The sequence below is a fragment of the Oryx dammah genome, unplaced genomic scaffold (genome assembly GCF_014754425.2).
Source record: "Oryx dammah isolate SB20612 unplaced genomic scaffold, SCBI_Odam_1.1 HiC_scaffold_26, whole genome shotgun sequence".
Classification (NCBI taxonomy): domain Eukaryota; kingdom Metazoa; phylum Chordata; class Mammalia; order Artiodactyla; family Bovidae; genus Oryx; species Oryx dammah.
In genome coordinates this window covers 80,111,958-80,127,166 of record NW_024070210.1, presented here as the reverse complement: position 1 = coordinate 80,127,166, position 15,209 = coordinate 80,111,958, and the positions used below count along the sequence as shown (strand labels likewise).

Here is a 15,209-nt window from a genome sequence, read left to right as displayed (position 1 = left end):
GGTAGAGCCGGCAGGTCAAGGGCTGGCTGGTGGAGCCAGTCTGAGGGCCAGGTGCTGATGTCACCAGTCTGTAACAACTTGGGATCCAGGGACCTCCCTGGGCTGGATAGGTCCTAGAGCCAGCCTATGGGCAGTTTCAGAGACACAGGCAGGCAGCCTGAGCTTGGGAACAGCAAGTCTGCTGGATAGAGGTGTGGGTGGAAGGGGCTCCCTGGCCCATTGCCCTCTGAGCTTCTCCACTGAGAATGTGTCTCTGATGCACCCAGTTTGGTAGGCAGCATACCCCAGACAGGTGATCGACCCGAGTCTTTCCAACTTGAGCCCTCACAGACACCAACCGCGCCCTCTCCCTATTCGTCGGTCCTTAGTTCCTCGAAAGGGGAAAAGAGGGTGTGGCCCAGAGTCATTTCCCGGCCCCCAGACGCTAGACCTCCTCCCCCAAGTGGGGGTGACGAAGCAACCTTCCTCTTCTTCCCAGAAGCTCGGCCCCGCCCTCCCCCCTTAAAAACCACTTACCGGCCCGCCCCACGCTTTCCATTCGTGCGGCGGAGTCCGTCCCGTCCCATCGGTCCCGACCTGTTCCACCTCCGCCGCGGGACTCAGAGATGCCTTCGCCAACACCTTCATCAGGTGAGGGGCTCCGACGGGGCACTGCGATGCTGAACCCCAGCGATGCTGTCTGGGGGCCGAGGTCGGGTGCCAACAAGGTGGAGTGCGGGCCAGCCAGAGCCTGTCCGCCCCAGCGAGGCTCCCGGCGACCAGAGATCCCCTGTCTGGGAAGCCTGACGTCAGGCACCTCCGCCCCCTACCCCTCCCAGCAACTGCTCATGGGTGTTTGACCCGACAACGTGGGGAAATGCCAGGACCCCCAGTGGTGAATGTCACTCATCTAATTCAGGGAGCAGTGGGTGGGGGATTCCTTCTAAGCAATGGGCCTTGAGGCTTCAGCATTGGATCTCCAGACTGAGGAGCTGGCAGCGGGAGCAGGCTCAGGATGGTCTGTGCTGCCGCCTCTCGAAGCTGTGACAAGCGTGCACTCGTTTCCTGGGATGAGTCCTGGAGCAGGTTTCTGGATTGGGCATCTGCTTTGAAGGATGTCCCTGTGAGGGTGAGAGGGGAAAAAGACTTGTCTCTCTGATGTGGGAAGTTTCTCTAGGTGAGTGAGAGGAGTCTTTGGGGGAAGGTCTCTGGGTGGATCTGAGGGAATCTCAGGGTCAGGGTTAGATCATCTGTCAGCTGGCTGGGACGGAATCAGCTCTCTGGATGGAGGGTTTCTGAGTGAGCTGACTGGAGCATCCTGTAGGGTAAAGGAGGTCTGAGTGAGTGATCAGAGCCTCCTTGCCTCTTCCACATAGGGGGTCCTCGCTCGGATGTCGGCCGCTGGGGTGGAAACCCCTGGCAGCCCCCCACCACACCTTCTCCAGAGCCGGAACCAGAGCCAGACAGACGTTCTCGCCGCGGGGGCCGTTCCTTCTGGGCTCGCTGCTGTGGCTGCTGCTCTTGCAGGAACACAGAAGACGATGACTGGGGGCCTGAGCGCCGTGGAGACCGGGGAGGTCGAGGGTCTGGCTCCAGGAGTCGAAGACCCGACTCCCGGGGCTCAGACTCCCGCCGGCCTGGCTCCCGGGGCAGTGCTGTGAACGCAGCTGGAGATGGCACCATCCGGGGTGAGGCCCACCTGGCCATGCTATCTGAGAGCCAAAATGCCTTAATTGGGCCTGAGGCTCATTCTGCCATCTCTGGGGGCCTGGGAGGCTAGTGGTGGGGGCCTAGACGCCCTGTGGGGCTCTACTAAGCCAGAGCTGTGGCCTTGCAGAGGGAATGCTGGTGGTCACTGGCATGGATCTGCTGAGTTCACGCTCAGACCAGAACCGCCGAGAGCACCACACAGATGAGTTCGAGTATGATGAGCTGATTCTCCGCCGTGGGCAGCCTTTCCATATGGTTCTCTTCCTGTCTCGCCCCTATGAGTCCTCCGATCATGTCACCCTGGAGCTGTGCATCGGTCAGTGGAGCCTGCGGTGGGGGGTGGGGATGGTGGTGGTGAAGACCCCAGGTAGGGTGGAGTAGGGATAGGGAGCTGGTTAGCAGGGCTGCCAGCCCTGGTCTTAGGGTCACAGGGATGTCTTTAGGCTCCTCCCTTACCCCACTCCTCGCCCCTGCCAGCTAGGCAGGTGTAATCATGTAAGTATGTCCCCCGGAGGGAGGGTCTTGGCTTCCTTGTTTTCATTTCCTAAGCTCACCCTCTCCAAGCCTCCAGGAGCATTTGTCTCGAGATACTTTTCCTTTGGATCCTTACTACCGCATCCTCTTCAGTGTTGCTGCTTTTGTGTATCGTTCTTTCTGGGTCTGCCCTCCTTCCCCAGGATGTGACTTCACTCTCTGTCCAGCTCTGTCTCTGTCCCCATGGCCCAGGGCAGGTGCCTCCCTCATTGCATTGCTTGGTGGCCATTGACTGCCTAGGCTGGTGATTATGCTGCCGCCGGGGGCGGGTGACTCCTGGTACCCTTTGATTAGGGCCTAGCCTTGCCCACCCCAGCCTCTAATTTCCCAGGTACCCTTACCACCTCCAGCAGGGATGCCTTGGGCTCTGGGAGCTGCAGCCCCAGAGAGCGGGCAGGCTTTCAGGATGGGAACTGTGCTTTCATGTGGGGCAGGGACACCTAGACCCAGACAGGGCGGCTCTGCTCCTCCTGCCCAGGTACTGGCACAGTCAGGGAGGTAGAGGGTGACGGTGACCTGGTCTCTTCTACTCACCTCTGAGTTAAGTGCAAGGGAACAGGTTTGGGATGTTGGACTGGAGCTCTGCCCTGACATGTGGGCATGCATCGGGTGGGGACAGAGCTATTCTCAATCTGGCCCAGGCAATTGTCCAACTTGGGACACACATCCTGGGTGGGGCTGAGAGAAGTCCAAGGCTCCATCCCCCTGCTTCAAGTGGGCTGCGGCAGCTAATCGGTGTTTCCCTCACGGCAGGAAACAATCCCGAGGTGGGCAAGGGCACCCACGTGATCATCCCGGTGGGCAAGGGGGGCAGTGGAGGCTGGAAGGCCCAGGTGACCAAGTCCAGTGGGCAGAATCTGAATCTGCGGGTCCACACCTCCCCCAACGCCATCATCGGCAAGTTTCAGTTCACTGTCCGCACACGCTGCCAAGCTGGAGAGTTCCAACTGCCCTTTGACCCCCGCAACGAGATCTACATCCTCTTCAATCCCTGGTGCCCCGGTGAGCTGCTGGAGCAAAATGTGGACAGGAGGGGAGGGCACGTAGGGCTTCCTTTGCTAGATCTTGCTACGCGCCTGGGTGCCTAGCCCTAGGAGAAGCCAGCTTCCCAGTGTCCAGGTGAGGGGACCTCGATGCAGGACGTACAGAAGTGACCAGCCCAAGGTCACAGAGCCGCATCACCTCTCCTGGTGAAGGGCCCTGATGACAGCCACCGTTTTCCCATTGCCCCCTATCCTGTTTACTCCATCCTTCCTGGAAGCAGTGCTGCCAGGCTAGAGGCGTCCCTGCTCTTCCTCTGCAGTTGTGAGCCCTGCAGAAGCAGCTGAGGGGCAGGTGGGACCCAGGGAGAGGGCTGAAGGGGACTAAGCATATGTGTTTTGGGACACAGAGGACATCGTGTATGTGGACCATGAGGACTGGCGGCAGGAGTATGTGCTTAATGAGTCTGGGCGAATTTACTATGGGACAGAAGCGCAGATTGGCGAGCGGACCTGGAACTACGGCCAGGTAGGGTTGGCTGGGGCCTCGTGCACTCGGGGGCACTAGAGGCAGGTGAGGTGGGGTGGCGGCGCAGGTGCTAGCCTAAGGGTCACCTCTGCCCTGGCTCCCCCCAGTTTGACCACGGGGTGCTGGACGCCTGCCTGTACATCCTGGACCGGCGGGGCATGCCCTATGGAGGCCGCGGGGATCCCGTCAGTGTCTCCCGGGTCATCTCTGCCATGGTGAGCTCCCTTGAGTCTCTGAGCCCTACTGAGTGTCTGCCTGCTGTCTCCCTCCCCCACTCCTACCATTTCTGATTCTTCCAGGACCCCAGCCCTGTCTGTGCCCTTGCAAAAGATACGGTGGGAAGGGATCTCACTCATCTCCCCTCCCAGCCTGCCCCCTAACCCTCCCCTTTCTGGCTCCAGTTCCAGCTCTTGTGGAATGTAGGGCCAAACCCCAAACTTGGCACACCCAGGATTCACATTCCTGTGTCAGACCAGGATGGGGGAGCAGAGGGCTGTGGGAGGGGCAGGCAGGACTCAGGCTGCCTCCGAATCCTGAGCGTTTAGGGGTGAGGGATGGTTGCAGGGCCAGGGGCTAGGCTGGGGGCCACATGGCAGGTCCTGAGCCTCTTCCTCAACTCTGCCCCACCCCATCCTGTCCTGGACAGGTGAACTCCTTGGATGACAATGGGGTCCTGATTGGGAACTGGTCTGGAGATTATTCCCGTGGTACCAACCCATCAGCATGGGTGGGCAGCGTGGAGATCCTTCTCAGCTACCTACGCACCGGCAACTCTGTCCCCTTCGGCCAGTGCTGGGTCTTCGCCGGTGTGACCACCACAGGTAGTGGAGGATGGGACGTGAACCGCCTGGGCTCTACACGGAGGATGGAAGGAAGCTAGGCTCCACCTTCGCAAGCCCAGCCCTGTTGCGGCTACAGTGTGGGGACAGGCGGGGGTGGCTGGCAGGCTGGCCTTAATTATCATTAATTAGTGTTAACAACCCAGAAAGGCCTAGAGGAGAGGAGGGAGAAGGGACAGGCAGGCACAAGGCCAGGCAGGTAGCCTGGCTTCCCCTAACCCCTAACACTCCCTGGCTCGGTGAACTTCTGACTCTAGTGACCCCTGACCCAGCTTGGCAACCCCAGTTGCCCTTGTCCCCTTGCTATTCCTGACCTCATGCCTCACCTGCCCCTTACCCCTGCCCTGGCCCGGGGCCCTGAACCCCAACCCTGGCCGCCCCCCCACAGTGCTGCGCTGCCTGGGCCTGGCCACCCGTACTGTCACCAACTTCAACTCTGCGCACGACACAGACACTTCCCTCACCATGGACATCTACTTTGATGAGAACATGAAGCCCCTGGAGCACCTGAACCATGATTCTGTCTGGTGAGGCTGGGGCTGGGCTGGGCTGCCTGTCCCCGCTGGTGACCGGAGACGCGAGGCCTGGATGCTGAGAGCCGGGGCTGCTGGGGAGGCCCCAGGCAGGCAGCCCACTGAACCCTCCATCTGCGTTCATCCAGGAACTTCCACGTGTGGAATGACTGTTGGATGAAGAGGCCAGATCTGCCCTCAGGCTTCGATGGGTGGCAGGTTGTGGACGCCACACCCCAGGAGACCAGCAGTGGTGAGCAGGGCCCCTGCCTGACTCCAGACCCCACTGGGGGCCCCTCCCTGTGTCCCCAGCTAGGGGAACAAACTCCAGTGTCCTGGACGGGGCCTTGGAATCAGGTCCTTTCGTTCCACAGTTCTTCAGACGGACTCATGAGGGCAATCACCATGTGATCCTTCATTTATTTTCACCTTTCTGCATAATTATTTGCCCCAATTTTATTTATTTATAATGGTTATTACACTCAGATGGCTCAAAAGTCCCAAGATTTGAGAGAATTCAGGGAGAGGTTTCCCTCACCCGACAAACCCACTTTTCCCACTTACGTTTTTATTTACATGTCCTGGAGGTAATTAATTGAAAGACCTTATATATATACATATCTATGTGTATATATATATATATATATGTATATATATAAGGTCTTTCAATTAATTTAAAAAGTCACTATTTTAAGTAAAGAGCTTCCCAGGTGACTCAGTGGTAAAGAATTCGCCTGCCAATTCAGGAGATGCAGGTTCAATCCTTGGCTTAGGAAGATCCCCTGGAGGAAGTCATGGCAACCCACTCCAGTATTCTTGCCTGGAGAATTCCACGGACAGAGGAGCCTGGTGGGCTACAGTCCATGGGGTTGTAATGAGTTGGACACAACTGAGTGACTAAGCACATTTTAAGTAAAACATGCTTGGAAGAAAAAAAATAGGATTGCGTAACATAAAATGTAAAATTTCCTATTCTCTCTCAGGCGGTTTCAGTTTTGTTTCAAGGAAATTTCTAGACCTGAATTCCTGGAACAGATTCCAGAAATCTGTATGTTTTTGAAAGTTCCCCTGGTGATGTTGCAGATAAGCTGGGTTAGAGGCTTTCCCTAGGGCACAAGCAGCAGAGTGAACCCTGCCTCTAACTTCCTCTCTTTTGACACATATTCTTGCTGTTACCAAATTATTCTCATTGCTCCACTGAGTTATATGTATGGTATGGGAAAAAAATCAGGGTTCAGGTAGGTTCAAAGGAGGTAACAGCTTCTATAACCCAGTCCAGCCTAAGAAATAATCACTGATGGCCTAACCTACTAGTCTCTTCTCTGCAACATATGTTTCTGCAAAAATTAGATCTCCCCAGACTTTCCTGGTGGTCCAGTGGTTAAGACTCCTCACTTCCACTGCCAAGTCTGCAGGTTCAGTCCCTGGTGGGGGAAGTTTAGTGTGCCGTGAGGTGTGGTCAAAACCAAAATTAGATCTCAAACAGGTCCCCCACACCCTTCCCACTTAATAATCTGGCCCCAGGCGGCCCCCACCTGCCCCTCCAGCTGCTTCTCCCCTCCCTGCATCCCGTTTCTCCCTTCCTCACCCTGAGTCAGATAGCCCTCCCTTAGCCTACCTTCCTCTTCTGGTCTCTGACCAGACCCCTCCCTCTCAATCATCTCTGTAAATAGTGCCCCCTGAGTTATACAACTCCAAAGACGCCTGTGATATTGAAACAGCCTGTCACAGGACACCAGGAGACATGAGTTCCAGTCCCCACTCTAGGAAGTGGATGGGCTAGGTGGCAGGCAGGGATTCTGAGGCTAGCCAGGGCTTGATTCTAGCTTGATCACTTCTTAGATATGTCCTCTTAGGCCAGTTCCTTGCACCTTTGGGCTCTGGTGTTCTTGTTTGTAATATGAGGATGATGTATACCTTATAGGGTGATTGGGAGGATCAAACGAGAGGTCATATTAGACTAGCAGCATGGCTGGAGCTTAGTAGCTACTTGGTAAGGATTAGCTCCTTCCAGTCTCTCTGTGTCCGACTGTCTTGCGTCTCCTGGCATTCACTTTGCCTTGCTGAGCCTATTTCCCCGTCTGTAAAAGGAGACCCTAGTTCGAGGTATTTTCTAAGATTCCCTCCCGTTGGACAGCCCTCACTTCCTGTTCTGTGTCCTCTCAGCCACACCTCCTCTCTATCAACCTGTCTCCTCCAGAAAGCCCTCCCGAGCATGTTGAAGACAGACACTGTCTCCTACCAGCTCCCCGGTCACCTCCCCACAGAGAGGATACCAGGGGCTCTAGAGCTGAGGGTGGCTCTGGATCTTTCCGGAATGGTGACTGTGATGTCATCTCTCTCCCAGCTGGCAGGCAGAGCCACAATGGGCTCTGGGTTTGTTTTGATGTAGGATGGGGTGGGTGGGGTGGGGTCTTGACCTCTGGGGGTCACAGCCGACATCCAGCTTCAGCCCGTGGAGGAAGGGTGCCAGCAATTTGGTTACCAAGGCAGGCTTGTCCCCCGGCAGTTGTCGCTACCCCCTCACCCCCACCAATGACTGAAGCAAAACAGAACTGCTCTCCCCTTTGTTTTCCCTCCCTGAGCTGGACTGTGAAGTGAAATCGGTCAGTCGAGTCTGACTCTTTGTGACCCCATGGACTGTAGCCTGCCAGGTTCCTCCATCCATGGGATTTTCCAGGCAAGAATACTGGAGTGGGTTTCCATTTCCTTCTTCAGGGGATCTTCCTGACCCAGGGATCGAACCCAAGTCTCCTCCATTGCAGACAGACTCTTTACCGTCTGAGCCACCAGAGAATCCAGACTGGAGGGGCTGAACCTGGGCAGTGGGCACTGGGTGGGCTTGGAAGGGTGGGCCCAGGATCTAGGGGTCCCATTCAGCCTCCCTGGATCTCTCACCCCTGTGGTGCCCTCACTCCCGTAGGCATCTTCTGTTGTGGGCCCTGCTCTGTGCAGTCCATCAAGAATGGCTTGGTCTACATGAAGTACGACACACCCTTCATTTTCGCAGAGGTAAGGGCTGTGCACCCGGTGCCTTCGTGGGCAGCCTGGGGAGACCAGGGCACTGGCGTTGGTCCTAGGTTCTCCAGGCGTGCCCCACTGCTGACCAACTACCTCTGTGACCTTGGGCAGGTCACTCATTCTACAAATCTTAGTTTCCCCAACTGTAAAAAGCCATAATAATGGCTGCCGTGCTTTCTGTGCTCGGGATCAAAAGAAGTAATGGGTATGAAACTGCTTTATAAGTCATGGAGTCAGCAAGTGAGTGCAAGGGATTACTGTTATTAATGCCCAATGCACCGTGCGGAGCCTCCCAGATCAACTTCTTTCCTGCTCTCTGGCCTTGTCTGGCTCAGCTTGAAAAGTCTCTCAGTTTCACTCTGCCAGGAAGCTCCCAATCTTTGGATCCAGCCTTCTCTGCAGTTCCTAGGATCCGGGGAAGGCAGCTGGGGGGTCAGGCCCACCCTCAGACCCTCTGGCTCATTCATTCCTGGTTCACACCCCTCACAATTGCCCTCCTGACAGGTGAACAGTGACAAAGTTTACTGGCAGCGACAGGATGACGGCAGCTTCAAGATCGTGTATGTGGAGGAGAAGGCCATTGGCTCACTCATCATTACGAAGGCCATCGGCTCCAACATGCGGGAAGACATCACGCACACCTATAAGCACCCAGAAGGTACCAGCTCCCCATCCCGGCCAGCTCTGGCCACAACCAAGGGTGCCTTCCAAGCGCCCGCCCCCCCAGCAGCAGCTGTAAGCTCACCCTTGACCCTCAACCCCCAGGCTCAGAAGCAGAGCGGAAGGCAGTGGAGACCGCGGCTGCCCACGGCAGCAAACCCAACGTGTATGCCACGCGGGACTCGGCGGAGGATGTGGCCGTGCAGGTGGAGGCGCAGGACGCAGTGATGGGGCAGGACCTGACGGTCTGCGTGGTGCTGACCAACCGCAGCAGCAGCCCCCGCACCGTGAAGCTGCACCTCTACCTCTCTGTCACCTTCTACACCGGCGTCACGGGATCCGTCTTCAAGGAGAGCAAGAAGGAGGTGGTGCTGGCGCCGGGGGCCTGTAAGTGCCCCTTCCCCAGCCTGTAGCACCCCTCTCCATGTCTGGGTAGCCCAGGGCTGGGGACATGGAGACCCAGGGAGGCCGGGTCTGGGGAAGCAGGCCTTGATGACACCAGGCCTCTTCCCTGCAGCAGAGCGCGTGACCATGCCCGTGGCCTACAAGGAATACCGGGCCCAGCTCGTAGACCAGGGAGCCATGCTGCTCAACGTCTCAGGCCACGTGAAGGAGAACGGGCAGGTGCTGGCCAAGCAGCACACCTTCCGTCTGCGTACCCCAGACCTCAGTCTCACGGTAGAGCAGCGGGCTGGGCTGGGGGCAGATTGGAGGGCGAGGCGCAGGGCACGAGGCCAGAAGCAGTGGTGGGAGGAGGTCAGGGACCAGCCTGGGCTCTTGGGCTTCAGTTTCCTTTTCTGGAAAATCAGATCTCATTTCCCTTACTCTGGAGTGGCTTCAGCTGGGGAGTAGGTTGGAGTTTCCTCTCTGGCTTTGGGTGAGGCAAGAATGTGGGCTCAGGGCGGTCTTCATTCTAAGGAGCTTTCCCTCCCTCTCTGGTGGGAGTGTCCAGTCCCGTAAATTTGGCTGGAGGCTCCGATAATAGGGGTCTCTTTCTCTCTCAGTTACTGGGAGCAGCTGTGGTTGGCCAGGAGTGCGAAGTACAGATTGTCTTCAAGAACCCGCTGCCTGTCACCCTCACCAATGTCGTCTTCCGGCTCGAGGGCTCCGGGTTGCAGAGGCCCAAGATCCTCAATGTTGGGTGAGTGCAGTTCCTCCTTCTGCCACTGCCCTTGCCAGCCTCCTGGCTGCATGGGTCCCACCTTTGTCCCTCTCCTGCTCAGGTCAGGACAGTAAGGTCTGTCACCTGGGGCCAGCCAGCAACACCTCCTGACTGAGTTCAAGAGGGCTTGCTTCAGGCAGTGCTCCTCGGTGTCCCTGCCCTGCCTTGCTGGCTTGTTAGGGAGCTAAAATCTCATATAGGAATCACTAGTAATTTGTCACTACTGTTGCCCAGCACTCAAGAGTTGAGCAGGCACTTTTAGGAATGTAAGCTCATTTGGAGACCCCCAATACCCTTGAAAGTACATTAGAGATAATCATATGATGAGCTTCAGGTCCTGGCTTCTTCACGCATGGGCTGTGTGCTATAGGTATGAGCTTCTCTATGCCTCAGTTTTCTCACCTGTAAAGTGGGGATAACAGTAATAACCTGGCTCTGAGAATCACAGGAGACAGTACATGTAAAGCCCTCAGCGTGGTGCTAGGCACAGCATCAGTGCTCCGCTGGTAGCTGCCCACCCTTTACAGATGGGGCGGCTGGTGGCCACATCTCCCAGAGCGTCTCGGCTCCTAAGGGGCAGGCTCCACTCCTCCGCCACGGTGCACACCTCACGCAGGCTCTCAAGCTGGTTGCTGGGCTGGTGTGGTGAGCAGAGTGAACAGTTCCTAAGGAGAGAGCCCTGTGCCTCAGGCCCTCATCCCACCTTCTGGGGCCTGATCCCAAGCCAGGGGAGGCTGTGTGCCCACCAAGTGCCCAAGGTCATGTTCCCGGGCCATGCTGCCACCTCTGACATGGACTCACACATGCAGGAACAGGGACAGCAGAGAAGGCCAGAGGCTGACCTTTAAGATCAGCTTTCTGGGGACATGGGCAGGCATTTTCCTCATCCAATAAAGAGCCCCCGAGGGAACGTGACCACACTCACGGAGGGGCTGGGGAGGGAAACAGAGGGTCCCTGTCCACCCTACCCATCCCTCTCCCCACACACACAGGCTCTGCCTGGGGGTGGCTGCCACTTTCGCCAACAGACCAGAGCTGAAAAGGCTGCTGTTCTACCTTTGCCCCATCCTGGGCTCGTGGGTGATGGGACACCTCACAAAGGAGCGCTTTCCTCCTGTCGCCCTAAAATAGTTTCTGGCAGCTTAGAGAGCGGAGCGTGGAACTCCCAGGCAGCTTACTTGCTGGGGTCTCGCCTGCCACTGACAGGCAGAGGCTCCCCTGTCCTGAGGGGTCCCCGGAGCTGGACTCCCCTCAGCTTCCCTGCCAGATCTTTGATTCTCTCCCCTTCCAGGGAGTAAGGCAAGGGCCACCCACACTGTGTACTGGAGACTCAGCCCCTCTCTTCAACTGTGGGGCTTGTGTGGGCCCAGTCTCCCCACCAGTAAATGAGAGGGTTGGATGGTGGTTTCTCAAGGCAGGCCCTCGGTTGACATTCTGTGGCTCCTCCAGCTACTGTGAGCCCAGGCAGGGCCTCCAGCACAGGTGAGAGCCCCGAGATGCTGATTTGGGTGTATTATTGGCTGGCCAAAAAGTTCGTTTGGGTTTTCCCCTAACATCTTAGAGAAAATCCCTGAACAAACTTCTTGGCCAACCCAAGCAATTCCAAAATTGGCATTACTTCACTCTCATTTGGACATCAAAGGCTGTGGTATGGAGCCTCATTACGGCATAAGGTGTGCCACCCCACCTGCTGACTGGCCACTTAATAAACATTCCAGCACTTACTCCTCCAGATGGCTGTTGTCACCACTAAAGCAGGCACCAAGGGAAGCTAGAAGTCTGCTCCAAGCCCTTCTGGGAATTTCCCCCAGAGCCTGAATCACATTCCCTAGAATGTCCTTAGGGTGGTCTTCTAAGGGAATGGATTTGACTTTGGGGAAACAGCTTCAAGTCATTTAGAACTAAGACTGATTAATAAGGTAAAGAGATGAGCCAGGTGGGTCATAATGCCCTTTTCAATCAGAAATGAACCTTGGCTGTAAAGGACAGTGACTTGGCCAGGTGTGAGTGCACGCCCAAGTGGGTATATGTAATGCGTGTGTGGTTTTAAATGGCTGTGAAGGAAAATCTGAGAGGAGCTTTTTTAAATGTTCAGTGTGGTTGAACAAGAGCATAAATGCTAATTTGAAGCTAATACTCAAATTAGCATCAAAGACAATGCTAATTTGGATGTCTAAGTTCTGATGTCCTGTCAAGGAGTTTGTTTTATTACTGGCACTCAGTATGTTGTGGGCACATTCCAGCATTAGTAGCTGATGTGTTTGCCTTAAACTCTCAAACTAGGGTGCAGCCAAGGTCTTGCCTGACACTAAGATCAGGGTAGGGAGAGATCTTGACATCCCTAGTTGGAACCTAGAGAGCAGTTTATCTTGGAAATAATCTTATAAATAAAGGCTAGGCTCTGAAATCGTACAGTTCAATTACACATATGTGTGCTCAGTTTCTTCAGTTGTGTGACCCTATGGACTGAACCCCACCAGGCTCCTCTCTCCATGGGGATTCTCCAGGCAAGAATACTGGAGTGGGTTGCCATGCCCTCCTCCAGGGGATCTTCCTGACCTGGGGATCAAACCCTTGTCTCCTGAGTCTTCTGCATTGCAGGAAAATTCGTTACCCCTGAGCCACTGAAGAGGCCCCAAAGTTCAATTATAGTATGGGTAAATAGACTTTTGAAGGCTGGTCTGAACCCAAACAACCTTTAACCTCATATCAATGGAAAAGTGGGCACAAATTAAAAACACAGATTTGTTACCAGGCAGATACAGCTTGGGGCTTCTGCTGTAACTCAGTGGTAAAGAAACCACCTGCAGTGCAGAAGCTGTAGGAGATGGAATTTCTGTCCTTGGGTTGGGGAGATCCCCTGGAGGAGGGCATAGCAACCCACTCCAGTATTCTTGCCTGGAGAATCCCATGGACAGAGGAGCCTGGCGGGCTTCAGGGCACAGGGTCTCAGAGTCGGAGATGACTGAGGCAACTGAGCACGCACGCAGAGTATAGCCTACCTGTTAAGTTGTAGACTGAATTTCAAGTTGGATATTATGATAGAAAGTCTTGAAATTAAGTCTACAACCTATCAGGTAGGCTATAGACATCGATCTTCCAGACTTTCCTACTTCTCGCCTTCATAGAGCTTGGAGGCACCTTCAAGACCATCTGATCCCACCCCCTCATTTTATATTCACTTCTATTTTACATCAGAATGTGAGGATGACTGCTACGTGTTCTAAACTACACAGTTAATGGGGTAGAAGGAGTACAGAGTGGTCCAGGGACGTCCCTTGGCAGCAGGCTCCAAGCTAAATGTTTTGCCCCAAGGAAATCCTTGATGTTGGGGTGTTGGCTCTTTCCCTTGGAGGACTGTGGTGTTTGCACAAGTCTAGCTCCAGAAATAGTCCCCAAGGCAGGCTCAAGTTTAGCAGGGGCCAGAGGTAAGGGTTTCAGGCAGAAGCAGGAAAGGACAGATGCTAACAGGTGTGAACAACTGCAATATACATTCAATCACAGTCAATGTGTCTGCGGACTTGCAGATTGCTGGAGAAGCTCAGAGATTCATTTTCCTGAGGGTAGGAGGTGCTCCAGGGAGCCCTCACTGAAGAAGAAGTGTGAACTGGGTCTGGAGGCAGCCCAGGGGCAAGGCATGAAAACAAGGTGAATTCAAGGCAGGGGTGGAGCTCACTGGGGCTGGTGGGCAGGAGGAATGTGGTGGTGGCTGGGGGGAATGATCGCAGGCAGGCGGGGTGAGTCAGAGTGACCCTGTGTGTCAGGTTACAGAGCTACAGTTTCGTCTGTCTCCTAAGCAACGAGGAAGCCGAGCCCTTGGAAGGCTCAGTTCACCTCTGAGTGATTGGAAAAATGAATGGAAAATGAGATGAGAGGCAAGGAGGGCCGTTAGAAGGCAGGTGAAATTGTAAATTCCTGGAGGGGTGATCTGGGACTAGAGGTGCATGGGAAGGAAGAAAATAAAGACACTGAGGTGTGTGTGCGTGTGTGTGTGTGTGTGTGTGTGTGTGTGTGTGTGTGTACACCAACCAGCATGTGTATTTCTCTCACATACACACTTGGTTTGTGTCTATTTAATTTAAAGATGCCACCTGTCTGTTCTTGGGAGAGACTCCAGTTTTGTTTGCTTGTCTTTTGGGGGACTCCAGTTTTGTTTTGTTTTTGAGATAACATCCTAAGCAGTGATGGTAGCAGAGAACTCCTTTTCTTCCACCTTCTTCCTTGGCAAGCCTGGAAGTATTTGGCAACACTGTGTCAAGCCCCAAAGTCTCCTTTTGAGGTTTCCTTGATCTTGGAAACCCATCAGGGCATGGGGCTGACCTGGTTGGGGCAGGAGCATTGGCAATGGAGAGGAGGGGGCTGTGCTTGCTCTTCGCCCAGATGTTTGTGAGAGCAGGGAGGGAGGAGTTCTGAATGCCAAGGAGATTTCCAGCTCAGCAGCTGGCTGGGTAGCCACTGATCACGCTTTGTGGAGGCGGACTTGGGGTTCAGGCTTTACCCTCCGTCAGTAGGTTAGGTCGTGGGTGTAGAGATTCCAGCTGAGCCCAGAAATGCCGGAAGGGCTCCACCTTCTGCTCCTTCCTTCCAGCTGTCCCATCAGCCCTTACTCCCCACTCCGCACCCTGTCACCCCAGGCCCATGACTCTATCTCTGCCCACAGGGACATTGGGGGCAACGAGACAGTGACCCTGCGCCAGACGTTCGTGCCTATGAGACCAGGTCCCCGCCAGCTTATTGCCAGCTTGGATAGCCCACAGCTCTCCCAGGTGCACGGAGTCATCCAGGTGGACGTAGCCCCGGCCGGCGGAGGCGGGGCCTTCTCAGACATTAGAGGCAGCGGTCGCTCAGGGGAGACCATCCCCATGGCCTCTCGAGGTGGGGCTTAGCCCTGAGCCAGAAGCAATGGGACTGATGTCAGATGAGCAAGGACACTGCCTCAAGACAGGGGCCTACAGCAGAGAGGCTCCCCAGGGGCTCAGGTGGGAGACCTGGGCCCCTGGGAGGAGCTGATCTCATTTGCACAGATGCTAGACGTAGATACTAATAAACTGTTTTTTAATAAAGCTGCTGTTCTGTCCATGTGTCAGTCTATGCCAAGCTAAGGAGTGTGGGCCCATGGCCTATCCTGGGGATGCAACTTGGCATTTCTGACACCCCTAGTTCTGAGAAACGTGGTTGGCAGATCACCAGTGGCACCCCTCAGCAGCTCTTAATGCGGGCCGCTTGGCATCAGGACAACCTCCAGTGCTTCCCTGGCTAGTCTCCCCCCACCCCAGGGTGCTT

The 15,209-nt window shown here is 55.4% G+C and overlaps 1 protein-coding gene across 1 annotated transcript; it reads left to right on the top strand.

Moving 5' to 3' along the window:
* The first annotated feature begins 524 nt into the window (after nt 1-524).
* Nucleotides 525-14,992, top strand: TGM1 (transglutaminase 1). Its single transcript, XM_040227347.1, has 15 exons — nt 525-630; nt 1,356-1,667; nt 1,817-2,005; nt 2,977-3,225; nt 3,614-3,732; nt 3,840-3,947; nt 4,379-4,553; nt 4,960-5,098; nt 5,233-5,336; nt 8,007-8,095; nt 8,609-8,762; nt 8,870-9,151; nt 9,282-9,442; nt 9,769-9,905; nt 14,587-14,992. The coding sequence occupies exons 1-15, from the start codon at nt 606-608 to the stop codon at nt 14,810-14,812; spliced, it is 2,469 nt and encodes an 822-aa protein (XP_040083281.1). The 5' UTR covers nt 525-605; the 3' UTR covers nt 14,813-14,992.
* The last annotated feature ends 217 nt before the right edge of the window (nt 14,993-15,209 follow it).

Bases quoted from the DNA above. Each gene is read 5' to 3' on its own strand.
- TGM1 (XM_040227347.1), top strand. From the start codon at position 606: ATGCCTTCGCCAACACCTTCATCAG. The intron at 2,006-2,976 runs GTCAGTGGAGCC...CCCTCACGGCAG, and splicing joins CACCCTGGAGCTGTGCATCG to GAAACAATCCCGAGGTGGGC. The intron at 3,226-3,613 runs GTGAGCTGCTGG...TTTGGGACACAG, and splicing joins CTTCAATCCCTGGTGCCCCG to AGGACATCGTGTATGTGGAC.